At 37.3% G+C, this 12,500-nt stretch overlaps 2 protein-coding genes and 1 non-coding gene across 6 annotated transcripts in view; 1 reads left to right on the top strand and 2 right to left on the bottom strand.

Annotated features, from left to right (window-relative positions):
* Positions 1-55: 55 nt before the first annotated feature.
* On the bottom strand, positions 56-5,139 carry LOC134179966 (heterogeneous nuclear ribonucleoprotein L-like). Its single transcript, XM_062647010.1, has 15 exons — positions 4,911-5,139; positions 4,261-4,309; positions 4,158-4,196; positions 3,861-3,928; positions 3,711-3,801; positions 3,556-3,641; positions 3,211-3,307; positions 2,969-3,050; positions 2,418-2,459; positions 2,085-2,356; positions 1,399-1,619; positions 1,306-1,336; positions 808-882; positions 588-750; positions 56-268 (listed from the first exon to the last, which is right to left on the bottom strand). Exons 1-15 carry the CDS (start codon positions 5,102-5,104, stop codon positions 213-215), a joined length of 1,566 nt encoding a protein of 521 aa, XP_062502994.1. The 5' UTR covers positions 5,105-5,139; the 3' UTR covers positions 56-212.
* A 496-nt stretch (positions 5,140-5,635) lies between these two features.
* LOC134180653 (U1 spliceosomal RNA) lies at positions 5,636-5,799 on the top strand. Its single transcript, XR_009970023.1, has one exon. It is a non-coding gene; the product is annotated as a U1 spliceosomal RNA (small nuclear RNA).
* Positions 5,800-6,263: 464 nt separating this feature from the next.
* The window catches only part of LOC134179488 (ribosome quality control complex subunit NEMF-like), a 19,657-nt gene continuing 13,420 nt past the window's right edge, over positions 6,264-12,500 (bottom strand). For 2 of the 4 annotated variants that reach the window (XM_062646392.1, XM_062646395.1), the window contains 12 exons: positions 12,252-12,326; positions 11,743-11,806; positions 11,569-11,686; positions 10,079-10,235; positions 9,977-10,017; positions 9,118-9,403; positions 8,852-9,058; positions 7,750-7,959; positions 7,512-7,618; positions 7,407-7,450; positions 6,651-6,730; positions 6,264-6,579 (listed from right to left, as the gene is read on the bottom strand). In XM_062646392.1, coding sequence (XP_062502376.1) covers positions 6,502-6,579; positions 6,651-6,730; positions 7,407-7,450; positions 7,512-7,618; positions 7,750-7,959; positions 8,852-9,058; positions 9,118-9,403; positions 9,977-10,017; positions 10,079-10,235; positions 11,569-11,686; positions 11,743-11,806; positions 12,252-12,326 — 1,467 coding nt within the window. In that variant the 3' untranslated portion in view covers positions 6,264-6,501. The remainder of the gene's footprint in view (positions 6,580-6,650; positions 6,731-7,406; positions 7,451-7,511; positions 7,619-7,749; positions 7,960-8,851; positions 9,059-9,117; positions 9,404-9,976; positions 10,018-10,078; positions 10,236-11,568; positions 11,687-11,742; positions 11,807-12,251; positions 12,327-12,500) is intronic. The other 2 variants (XM_062646394.1, XM_062646393.1) reach the window with 2 other exon arrangements.

Below are 12,500 nucleotides of genomic sequence, written 5' to 3'. Positions count from 1 at the left end.
GAATGTGAGCGGCAACCCATTGATATCAAACATTGGAGGACGACGAGACACAAAATAAGATCAAAATCTTATGCATTATTGCCATCAAAATCTTTGACGAAAGCAAACCCTGCTGTAGTTTTGAAGGACTTGTAAGAAGCATTTACTTCTACACTACACTACACAAAACGTGAAAGAAAGAGTCCGTTCATGTTGTCATGGCATGTGATCAGTTATTGTGCGTGAGGAGACGGAGAGAAAGCCAACTTGACAGTGAACACTTGACCACCTAAATGGAAACAAACGGCTCAAACACAGAGAGACAGACAGACAGACAAACAAACAAACAGACAGACAGACAAACAGACACACACACACACACACACACGACAGACAGCCACATGACAGACAGACACACAAACAGACAGACAGACACACAAATAGACAGACAGACAAACAGACAGACAGACACACAAATAGACAGACAACAGACAGACAGACAGACAGACACACAAATAGACAGACACACAGACACACAGACAGACAAAAAATTAATGCAATACAACCACATAAAGTAACAAATCATGTCATTAGTAGCAAACGCATACCCTGACTCTTAAGCTCAGCATGATTCACTAAGGCCATAGCATGAGCTGCTTCTTCTATTTCTCTCCACTCCAACAATCCAGTTGAGCTCCGTTCTCCTCTATCACCACCACGAGTGAACACCTTCACTGCAATCGGAGGAGCAACTTGACGATCAACGAATGCCTGGAGAGAAGAATTGCGAGTAACGTCTGATCAAGAAATGAAGAATGAGATGTAAACCTGTGTGATCGAGTTCTCGTCCATATCAGATGGTCCGTTATAGAAGTGGAGGACTTTTGTAGGAGCAATGACACGTGATGGAAGTTAAAGAAATACAGCAGTTTACAGAGACTACAATGTTGTAGATACAGAAACGCAAATATGGACAAACAGACAGACAGACAGATGGACAAACAAACAGACAGACATATGAACAAATAAACAGACAGACAGACACACAAACAGACAGATATATGGACAAACAAACAGACAGACATATGAACAAATAAACAGACAGACAGACACACAAACAGACAGATATATGGACAAATAAACAGACAGACATATGAACAAATAAACAGACAAACAGACAGACAGACAGACAGACAGACAGACAGACAGACACACACACACACACACACACACACACACCCTCTGACAACATGACAAACTCACTTCGCCATGCTACAAGTTGCAACAAACTACAGCCTATACACAATGACACAATGCAAGGATATGATTCTTACTGCTGCCTTCTTCGGTCAAGAATCTATGACAAGTCATGACAACAGTATAACCAGCATGATCATTACTCAATTAAAATATCTCCACCTATTGTTTCTGGATCCTGTAAAGTCAATGTATGATGCACTGCCATCTGGTAAAGGTGGAGGGTTAGGGTTGCTCATGATAGACATGTGCTTCGAGTATCCCAACTCCATTCTTCCTTTCGGTAGTGGAGTGTTGTGGAGAAGACGTAATGCTGACGTAGCAGCTTGTGGATGGTCCATTTCTACCATGGCAGTTCCTTGCTTGTTCATTAGGAGCTTGACCTGTAATGTGAGCAGAACAAAAAGATGCATCCCTCCAATACAATAGTCTACTGTGAGATGCATCCTTCCAATACAATAGCCTAGTGTATTGTAAGATGCATCCCTTCAATACAATAGTCTAGTGTATTGTGAGATGCATCCCTCCAATACAATAGTCTAGTGTATAGTGAGATGCAGCCTTCCAATACAATAGTCTAATGTATTGTGAGATGCATCCCTCCAATACAATAGTCTAGTGTATTGTCAGATGCATCCCTCCAATACAATAGTCTAGTATTGTGAGATGCATCCTTTCAATACAATAGTCTACTGTATTGTCAGATGCATCCCTCCAATCAGTAGTCTAGTGTATTGTCAGATGCATCCCTCCAATACAATAGTCTAGTATTGTGAGATGCATCCTTTCAATACAATAGTCTAGTGTATTGTCAGATGCATCCCTCCAATACAATGATATCTTCTTACCTTTAGCACATTTCCATATTGACAAAACAAATTAAACAAATGATGACAGTTGATCTCGGGTGGTAACCCATACACCATCAACACCCTTGGCTCATTACTAAACGCTGCACTCCCTCCAGCACTATAGTCTCCATAGGGATTTGCATATCGTGCAGGCTGCTGTCTGGCAGAAAACATAATATTTGGATCGGCTTGAGAGGCATAAACCGGCTGTGGTGGGCGTGGTTGGCCATATGCAGCCATAGCACCAGGAGGATTAAGAACAAGTGGTTCTACACATTACGATGAAATATGACCATAACACATGAACAACGAGATATAAACTTCTAATACCTGCACCACTACGTTCCAAGAGAGGAGGCTTACCTATAGGAACTAACAAAAAATTAAATCAGTAATATAAATGTTAATAAGTTAATATCAATTAGTTATAATATATTATTTAATATCTATTACTATGTTAGCAAAAGACGGAATGCAGCGGTTGGTATTGTATTGCTGCATGCTGTGCAACAGAGAAGAAGCGAGTTGCAGCTCGATGTCATCTATGTGTGCCATCCGTTGCATAGTCTGTTGTATGGTTTTCGGTCTCCGGCAGCACATCTGCTCAGAATGAGTTGTGGTTGTATAGATTGATTGCCTGATGTTTGCCTGTTTGGATAGAATGCCGACTGTGTGTTAAGTGTCATCTGAATGGACAAGCATCTGATAGGATGAGTGGGTGTGTCCCTAGCAACCATCCAAACAGATACCTGAAGAGGGCAATCTCTATACGTCACACACGTCACGCATCCTGGGGTGAATGTCATCACTTTCAGCTCGCTTTCTGTGGCTTTACCTGAACGTCAAGTCATAACTCGCATCATACAGACAGTTGTATTCACCTGGTGGTTGGAACATTTCTTGACCGACAAGATTGATGTCCCACGTCTCTTCGTTGTTGACTCTCACATTTAGAGTCTGCGACTAAACAATACAAATGTCATGAACAAAGATCTAAAAAAGAAATACACTAGACTATTGTATTGGAGGGATGCATCTCTCAAAACAGTTTAATTAAATTATTTTTCTCATAAATAAAAATTCACCTGCAGTCACCACATTGCATAACAAACTAGCAATTTACCTTCGAAAACTCAATTTTCAGTGTACAACAACCAGCATAGATATCAGCACCATCCAACTTATCTTTGACACGAGCTGCATCTTCGATAGTTGGAAACGTATACAAAGTCAAGAAAAACATGCATGATAATTGCCAACTGCAACAACAAGCAAACAGACAAACAAACAGACAAACAAACAAACAGATAAACAGACAAACAAACAAACAGACAGACAGACAAACAAATAGACAGACAGACAAACAGACAGACAGACAAACAGACAGACAAACAGACAGACAAACAGACAGACAAACAGACAGACAAACAAACAGACAGACAAACAGACAGACAGACAGAGAGGATATTCAACCATAGCCTGCACGCCGTTCTTGTGAAATATAACAATCCTGACCACGACAGCATGTGGAGAGCATATCTTATGAATGACGTCCTACAATCAAATACATACATGTATTACAAAAAAGAATAAAAAATTAGTTAATATCAATCAATTCCTCACAGTTGTCATCGGATAAAGTGGATTAAAAATGGTGAACAAGAGCACATGATTTGGCTGCTGACCTTCAAGGCTTGGACCCGGCTCACTGAACCTAACAAGACAAATATTTTAAAAAATCTCTATTTAATATTAACTATTGGACCAACTCACCTCTTGATGTTCTGACTTTTTGAAAAGTTGAAAAACACAGGACGGCCTTTTACTACCACAGTGTTGGTCTAAAGATACACATAGAACCGTCACACACAGACAGACAGACAGACACACACTGACAAACAAACAGACAGAGAGACAAACATACACGCACACAAACAAACAGACAGACATGAACAAACAGACAGACAAACAGACAGACATGAACAAACAGACAGACAAACAGACAGACAGACACACACACACCAACTGCTCGTTTCAAGTTCACATCTCTTCAGTATACCGACTACTCACCTTGTTATGCTCCACTACAGCAATCGCAGACTCCATGCTCTAGAATACAGACACAATGCTAAGCCATAGTGCAACATATAGAAACACAGAGGTGTTGCATTACCTCCATTTCAATGAGAGCTTGTCGCACTTTTGGCATCAACGTCACGTAGCTATTATCACATAATAGCAATATTAATTAATTAACATTTAATAAATAATAAATAATATACAATATTAAATATAAAATCAATTAATTAGCATTTAACAAATAATAAATAATGTATATTAAATATAAAATTAATTAATTAACATTTAACAAATAATAAATAATATATAAATATATAATATTAATATTAATTAATTAATTAACATTTAATAAATAATATATAAAAATATAAAATTAATTAATTAACATTTAACAAATAATAAATAATATTAAATATAATATTGTTTAATTAACATTTAATAAATAATAAATAATATATAAATATTTAAAATTAATTAATTAACATTTAATAAATAATATATAATATTAAATATAAAATTAATTAATTAACATTTAATAAATAATAAATAATAAATAATATTAAATATAAAATTAATTAATTTACTACAATAAGTTCTATTATCACATGATAACAATAATATATAATATAATACATAACATATTTATGACGTCATCCGAATAACTCATGTCCACATCCGGGACTTCCTCAAAGACCAACATCTCAAATATCATGAAAATACGTTGGCTAAGTGTCCCACACTCACCTGACAGGCCCAAACTGTTGCACAGCAGCCATCATGTCGTACTGCGTGCTGCCGTCCGGCACGGCGCGCACGTGTAGAACTTTAGAGGGCGGACAGTGGTGGAGATTGAAATCGCTTTCTACCTTGCGGCGTTTCTCAGCGGCCTCGTCCATTTCGGGAGCAGCAGTGCGCTTGCGTTCAATATCGAGCTCCATGAGGAAAGGAGAGCGAGAGAGGTAATGTGCGCATGCTCACCATGTGCACGTTGCGCCTCGGGCTCCAGACCGTTGATTAATTAAATTGGTAAAAATATTTATTTAAATTAGTTTTAATACGTTTTATGTTACATATACAGTAAATAAAGTTTTCAATATTGCTTGTTATAAAATTATAAAAATTGTCTAATTTTTTAATTATTTAGCGAAAGCGTCAATGACAAATCGAGACTAACTAAAATTTTAGTTTATCAAGCTACTGTTCTAGGTCAATACTATTTAGTAAATGCACTTTTTGAAATTAATATGTCAAATCGACGGCGATACGTTTTGGATGGGCGTGTCTCTTTCACGATCTCGAAACTATTCGTAACCAACAAACGTTTAGTGATATTCGCATTTCTATCATGTACCAAACTAATGTAACAATATGAAACAGATTTAGCAACGTAAAATTTGGTTTTAGAAAATGCCGACCCACAATATTCATTTTTGCTGCAAGGTATATATAGTACGCTCGACATCTGGTCTTCACTTACCTGGCGCGGGGAGTGCGGTGATCAATCAGGCCGCCTCTCCAGGTCGAGGCCCATCCATTGCACTTCGGTTGGGCTGAAGCCTGCGATTTCCCCAAATGTGGGAAACTCGAGCGCGTAATTTTTGTTAGGGGGGATTCGCGTTCGCGCGGTCCCCAAACACACAAAAATAAAAGGAAAGAACGACGGACTATCAACAGCACAGCTAAGCCACACGGGTGTGCCAGTATCATGTCACTGCCGTTGGTACGAGCAAGTGTACCGTATTGTTCCTAACCTCAGACGCGCATGCGCCGGGAAGTGTGTCAGCAGGCAGGCGGCCTATTGAAATGCAGCTCATGCGCTCGTTGTGTTTATCTCTGGTTGATTTTGTTTAATTCTATTAATTTATTTTTTGTTAATTTTGTTGATTAATTTTTGTTATTTTAAAAATTAATTTTGATTTAATTTTTAATTTCAATTTTTTAATTTAATTTTTTAAATTTTAAAATTAATTTTGGTTTAATTTTTTTATTTAATTTTTATAAATTTTTAAATTCATTTTGGTTTAATTTCGTTGATTACTTTTTGTTTAATTTTTATTAATCAATTTTTGTTTGATTTTGTTCAAGTTTTGATTCTGTTTTTCTTCGATTTTAATTTTGGCCATTTTTATATCAACAAGTAATTCGCATGCAGTTGTACAGTGTACTGCAGCTTCCCATCCAAAGTTATACAATTCGAACTCTTTAGAATCAGTAGCTAGTGAACTACCAGTGTCATACATCTCTGCACATGCTACAATATTACAAGTGAGTTTGAGTTTGATGACTGCATACATTTCGATCCATCAGAATTCCTCGAATCAGCAACATCATCGTATCACCGTTTCTTCTGTTTCTGTAGATTTGGTGCCGACAGTTTCACCTTACCAGGAATGTTGCGTGACAAATCAACTTGCTGCACAACAACCAACCAACAAAATGCACTAACCAACACAAATCATCTCTGTATGGTCACGTGACACTCACCTTCAAGCTCCTTAGTAAATCCCTCTCTCTTGGCAGTGAAGTCTTGTCCTGAATAAATGTGTGCAAAGCAGTACGAGCAGCTACAGAAACAAAAATCAAACAAAATAACACTAAATACAAATTTCAATTCTAAGTACTGTATGCAAAAAATGAAAAAATAAGAAATAGAAAATAGAAAACACAATAATAAAAAAATTAAAAATAAATAATAAAATAATAATAATAATAAATAAAATAAATAATAATAAATTGAAAAGAAAAATATAATAAAAATAAAATAACTAAAAATAAAATAAAAAATTGAATAAAAAATTTAATAAAAAATTAAATAAAATAATACAAAATAAAAATAAAAGAAATCAATTGGAAATAAAGAATAAATAGAATAATAAATTAAAAGTTAAAATTAAAAAATGAAAATAAAATAAACAATAAATTGAAAATAAAAAATAAAAAATTAAAAAATTAAAAATAAAGTAAAATGATAAATTTAAATTTTAACAACAAAAAATAAATAATAAAAACTAGACCAATAAAACAATAAAAAAATAAAATTAAAATTAAAAAAAAGACCAATAAAACAACTAAAAATAAAAAATAAAAAATACAAAATAGGAAAAAAAGCTAAAAAATGGGAATTAAAAATAAAAAGTAAAAATAGAAAATAAAAATAATAAATTAAAAGTAGGAAATAAAATAAAAAGAATTGTAAACATATGCATAACAAATAGTAATTCGTAAACCATTGATTGTGACCTTTGCCACGTTTTCCTGGCCCAGGAGTGAGCTTTACTTTGTATCTAGAGATACACAAAACGTTAGCTCTGATGTGCATAGAAAGTTATATGTAGCATGTCTGACTTGTAGTTGGTGAGGACCGAGTATGGAGCACAGACAGGAATCGCAAACAGCAAGATGTCGTCCTCAAGTGGACAGCCTGTCAACGAGTTCAAGTAGTCCATACCATCCTGTAACAAAGGAAGTGTTGTAAAATGTAGCAACACATGGTGTTAGTATTATGCGCACGCGCACACACACACACACACACACACACACACACACACACACACACACACTGCACTAGAGGTAGTTAGTGTACCTTATCTGCTGCTTCTTGTTGCTCGTTTTCGTCATCGATTTCATCTTCAACTTCTTGTTTTACCAAGACGTGTTCGTGAGTAGTTGGTAGAGTATCGTGATCTGCTGGTGACTCGTCCTGTTGTTGGTCGTGTTCACTGAGAGCAACAATGTCTGACTGAGTGTCAACTGTTGATGTCGCATTTTCTTGCTGATGCTCAGCAGTTGTTATCTAAAGAAATGTAGCAAATACACATGCATGTACACACACACACACACACACACACACACACACACACACACACACACACACACACACACACACAAACATACACACAAACATGAACACACTCACAGACAGACAGAAAAATGTGGATACAGACAAACAAACATACACACAAACAGGACAAACAAACATGGAAACAAACATGGACAAACTCATAGACAAACAAGCATACACACAAACATGGACACACAAACATACACACAAACATGGACATAATCATAGACAGACAAACAGACACACAAACATGGATACACTCACAGACAGACAGAGAGACCAACACAAACTTGGGCACACTCACAGACAGACAAACATACACATGAACACACTCACAGACAGACAGACAGACAAACACATACATGAATAGATAGACAGAAATACAACAGACAGACAGACAGACAGGCACACAAACATGGACACTCACAGACATATACACACATGGACACACTCATAGACAGACAGACAGCAAACAGGCACACAAACATGGACACTCACACATATACACACATGGACACACTCATAGACAGACAGACATATGCACACATGGACACACTCAGACAGACAGACAACAGACAGGCACACAAACATGGACACACTCACAGACAAAAAGACATATGCACACATGGACACACTCACAGACAAGCAGACAAACACATACATGGATAGACAGACAACAGACAGACAGACACACACACACACAAACATGGACACACTCATAGACAAACAGACATATATACACATGGACACACTCACAGACAGACAAACAAACATATACACGCATGGACACACTCAGACAGACACAAGCAAGCAAACAAACAAACAAACAAAGTCTTGCTGTTACATCAACCATTCCTTCTGACATAAATGGTTCACGTCCATCTCTTCCATCCGTCGTATCTCCTCCCACCTCATGTGATGCTTGCACTGCAGCTTCATTCACCTGTTTGCCTACAATTTGCCTCTGTTGCTGCTTCTGCATTTGTCTACTTTCTTGCTGCTTTGCTTTCTTTCCCTTCTTTGTCTTAACCTCCTTAGCCGCACCAGCTGACTACAAATACAATCAAACGCTCACATTTCACACACCAGAATGCTGATCGTCTGTCTCACAGCGAGAATTTCCATTCTCATCAGTCGTTCCTCTTCATCTTGGTCTTTGTACTTTTCCTTCATTTTCTTTAGTTTGTGCTGCAAACGAGAGACAAGCTGCATGCACTGCATCACACATAATGATGTCGGACTGTTGACCTTCTGGCCTCGTTTAGAAAGGAGAGAAACTGGTGGAGACGACTCGTTCTTGGTGCTCTTAACTGCTGCTGATGAAAGGTCAGGAAGATGGTCTGGCAAGGAGGTTGACTGTTCATCTTCAGTTTTATCTTTTTGTTTCTTTAATTCTCTAGGAAATGGAGAATCAGGATGCACGTGTGTGTGTCACGTGCTGTAAATTTAAGAAGGTTGAGATGTTGACTAAGCAGTTTATTACTGTTATGTGAAATAGAAGCAAGGTGTGTTCTAATAAATTAAATACAATAAATTGAATTAAGTACAATCAAAATTAAATTAAATTAATTTATTTTTAAAATTAAATTAAAAATACAAAAAATGAGTTGAAACATATACTTGTGTGTGTGTGTGTGTGCACGTGTGTGCATGTGTGTGTGTGTGTGTGTGTGTGTGTGTGTGTGTTGTGTGTGTATGTGCGTGCGGGTGTGTGTGTGTGTGTGTGTGTGTGTGTGTGTGTGTGTGTGTGTGTGTGTGTGTGTTGTGTGTGTATGTGCATGTGTGTGTGTGTGCATGTGTGTGTGTGCATGTGTGTGTGTGTGTGTGTGTGTGTGTGTGTGTGTGTGTGTGTGTGTGTGTGTGTGTGTGTTTGCATGCCTACACGTATCTGCATATGCATACAAATTATTAATCACATTGATATCAAATATTATATAATTGACAATCTCCTGCAACAAATTTGTCTCACCTGCGTTGTTTAGCTGACAGTCTTGGTTTTGTCTGATGTATCTGTTGATTCGTCATTGTTTTCAATGTTGCAACTGAACTAGTTGATATTAATATTACTTACTTGTATGTCACTGTTTGTTGGATCTTCTGCTGCAGCCAAACCATCTTCACCGCCAACGTCCACGTCTGCGTCTACAGCATCAAACTCAGGCATCAGCTGGTTGCTGCTGGAAGCACTCGCTGTGCTGAGAGTGCTGATTCCTCGTTGCAGTTGAAACCTAATGCAACAGAGTGTCACAAATGACAACAGTATGTAAGCATAAACAAATAGGATTAGTGCAGATCTTTGCATTTGCCATGTAACGTGCTACAAGGACAAAAGGACAGACAGACAGACAGACAGACAGACAAACAAGCAAAATAGCTTGGATCGTATTTAGTTCCTTTGCTTAGATGGTGTATAATAGTTCAATGTTTAAAAATATATGTATTGACAGACAGACAGACAGACAGACAAATAGACAGACAAACAGACAGACAGACAGAAAGATAAGCAAAAAAGACAGACAAACAGACAAACAAACAAACAAACAGACAGACAAACAGACCGACACACAAACAGACAGACAAACAGACAGACAAACAGACAGACAGACAGACAGACAGACAGCCGGACAGACAGACAGACAGACAGACAGACAGACAGACAGATCAGCAGCTTCAAAAAGAGAAGAAAGAATATAGAAAAGTACAGTAAAGAAAGGCACACTGGTGGAGGTTTGCCTTTGCTTGATTCCCTTGGTTTTCAAATATTTTGGACGTTGGGGGAATAGCGGAGAAAACATTCTTCACCAGATCTCACTAAGATCACATGATGAAGATGGAAAGCTGAATTCAATTGAATTTAAACGAACTGGGGCGAATACTGTCAATAACATTACAACGTTGCAATAGTAGTGTTTTAGTAAAAAGATTGACAGAATAGTTTGTAGTAATGACTCTGTAGATGATAGCTACAAACATCAGATGGCTGTTTGTTACAGTTTTTATTCTACAACCACTATGGTCGTTTATCTTGAACTCTTAACGTTATATGTAGCTTATTCTGTATTAGTGTTGCTGTTTTCAATAAAATGTCCTTTGACAGACAGATAGACAGACAGACAGACAGACAGACAGACAGAAAGACACAAAAAAGACAGACAGACAGACAGACACACAACCAAACATAAACAGACAAACAAAAAGACAAACAGACAAACAAACAGACAGACAGATAGGTCCCTTTCGTCTAGTCATAATGTGCATGTGTATTTAGTACATATATAGTGTGCATTGTAGTTTTAACCAGTTTTCATGTATGTCCTAGATGTAATGGACACGTAGATTAGATATTGCTTTAGTGCTATAGTTCATTTATGAAAAATATATGTATTGACAGACAGACAGACAGACAGACAGACAGACACACACACACACAGACAAACAGACGGATGGAGATGCATATAAACAGACAGACAGACAGACAGACAGGCAAACATATAGATACCAAACAGAACATAACCAATGCCACAAGCTGATGACCAAAACTATTGAATACAAACGACTTACGTTTCCCCTTTAACATACTGCAAGTCTATACTCGTATCTGGAAAATGAGGGTCGGTTGACAGCTGGATGTCTAGTGATGCAGCAGTCAGTTGACTTTCCGTGTCCGACTCGTCACTCACTACAACATCACACCCTCAATACAAAAATCATGTACCAACATAACTTGAGTGTTACAGTCAATCTGCTCTTCTTCATCGTTTTCTTGTGTGAGTCCCTCATCTGCCTGATTATTCAAATACTAGTAGGGGAATGACAGCAAGTACTGTACAGTGTGGAAAATAGGGAATTATTTTGGCTCAGACAGACTGAGTCTAGGTAGGACATTCTTGTATGGTGTTACATGTATAACTAAGTGCCTCCCTTCTGCAGCCATTTTGCATGTAATTTTTACAACCAACTTCCAAGGGAGAAATGGCATTAAAGGCAGCTGAGGTTTTCTCTGGATAAAGCATGCTAGGAGGCACGTAAGTTCATGAAATTAACAGTTACACCATTGGAAAGGCCATCACGTGTTAAGAGACAAGGTTTACACTATCATGTATGCGTACTGATGGATGTTTTGCCCAAACATGTCCCAACACTGGTGCAGTGTTTGGTTGGACAAAGAACACATTTGGTGGGACATTGTCCTATGTCCTACCATTATTTTCACACTGACAGTACAACAAGGTGCATAGCCTCACTTCTTGTTGCTCACTTGCATCAACTATCTTCGAGCGTCGCTCGTCGAGATGTTTGTCAATACAACTGTCATCAACCTAATATGATATTAATATTAATATCAATAACAAACAGAAATGTATTGATATCAATATGAGTAACAAAACAACAATGTATTGATATAAATATTTGAGACAGACAAAAAGGACAGACAAATAGACGGACAGACAGACAGACAATAGACAGACAAACAAACAGAGACAGACAGACAA

Source organism: Corticium candelabrum, chromosome 5 (assembly GCF_963422355.1).
Source record: "Corticium candelabrum chromosome 5, ooCorCand1.1, whole genome shotgun sequence".
Lineage (NCBI taxonomy): Eukaryota > Metazoa > Porifera > Homoscleromorpha > Homosclerophorida > Plakinidae > Corticium > Corticium candelabrum.
This window is presented reverse-complemented; position numbering and strand designations above follow the sequence as displayed.

Bases quoted from the DNA above. Each gene is read 5' to 3' on its own strand.
- LOC134179966 (XM_062647010.1), bottom strand. From the start codon at position 5,104: ATGGAGCTCGATATTGAACGCAAGCGCACTGCTGCTCCCGAAATGGAC. The intron at 3,929-4,157 runs GTGAGTAGTCGG...GTGTATCTTTAG, and splicing joins CTGTAGTGGAGCATAACAAG to ACCAACACTGTGGTAGTAAA. The intron at 2,357-2,417 runs GTATTAGAAGTT...CGTAATGTGTAG, and splicing joins CTTGGAACGTAGTGGTGCAG to AACCACTTGTTCTTAATCCT.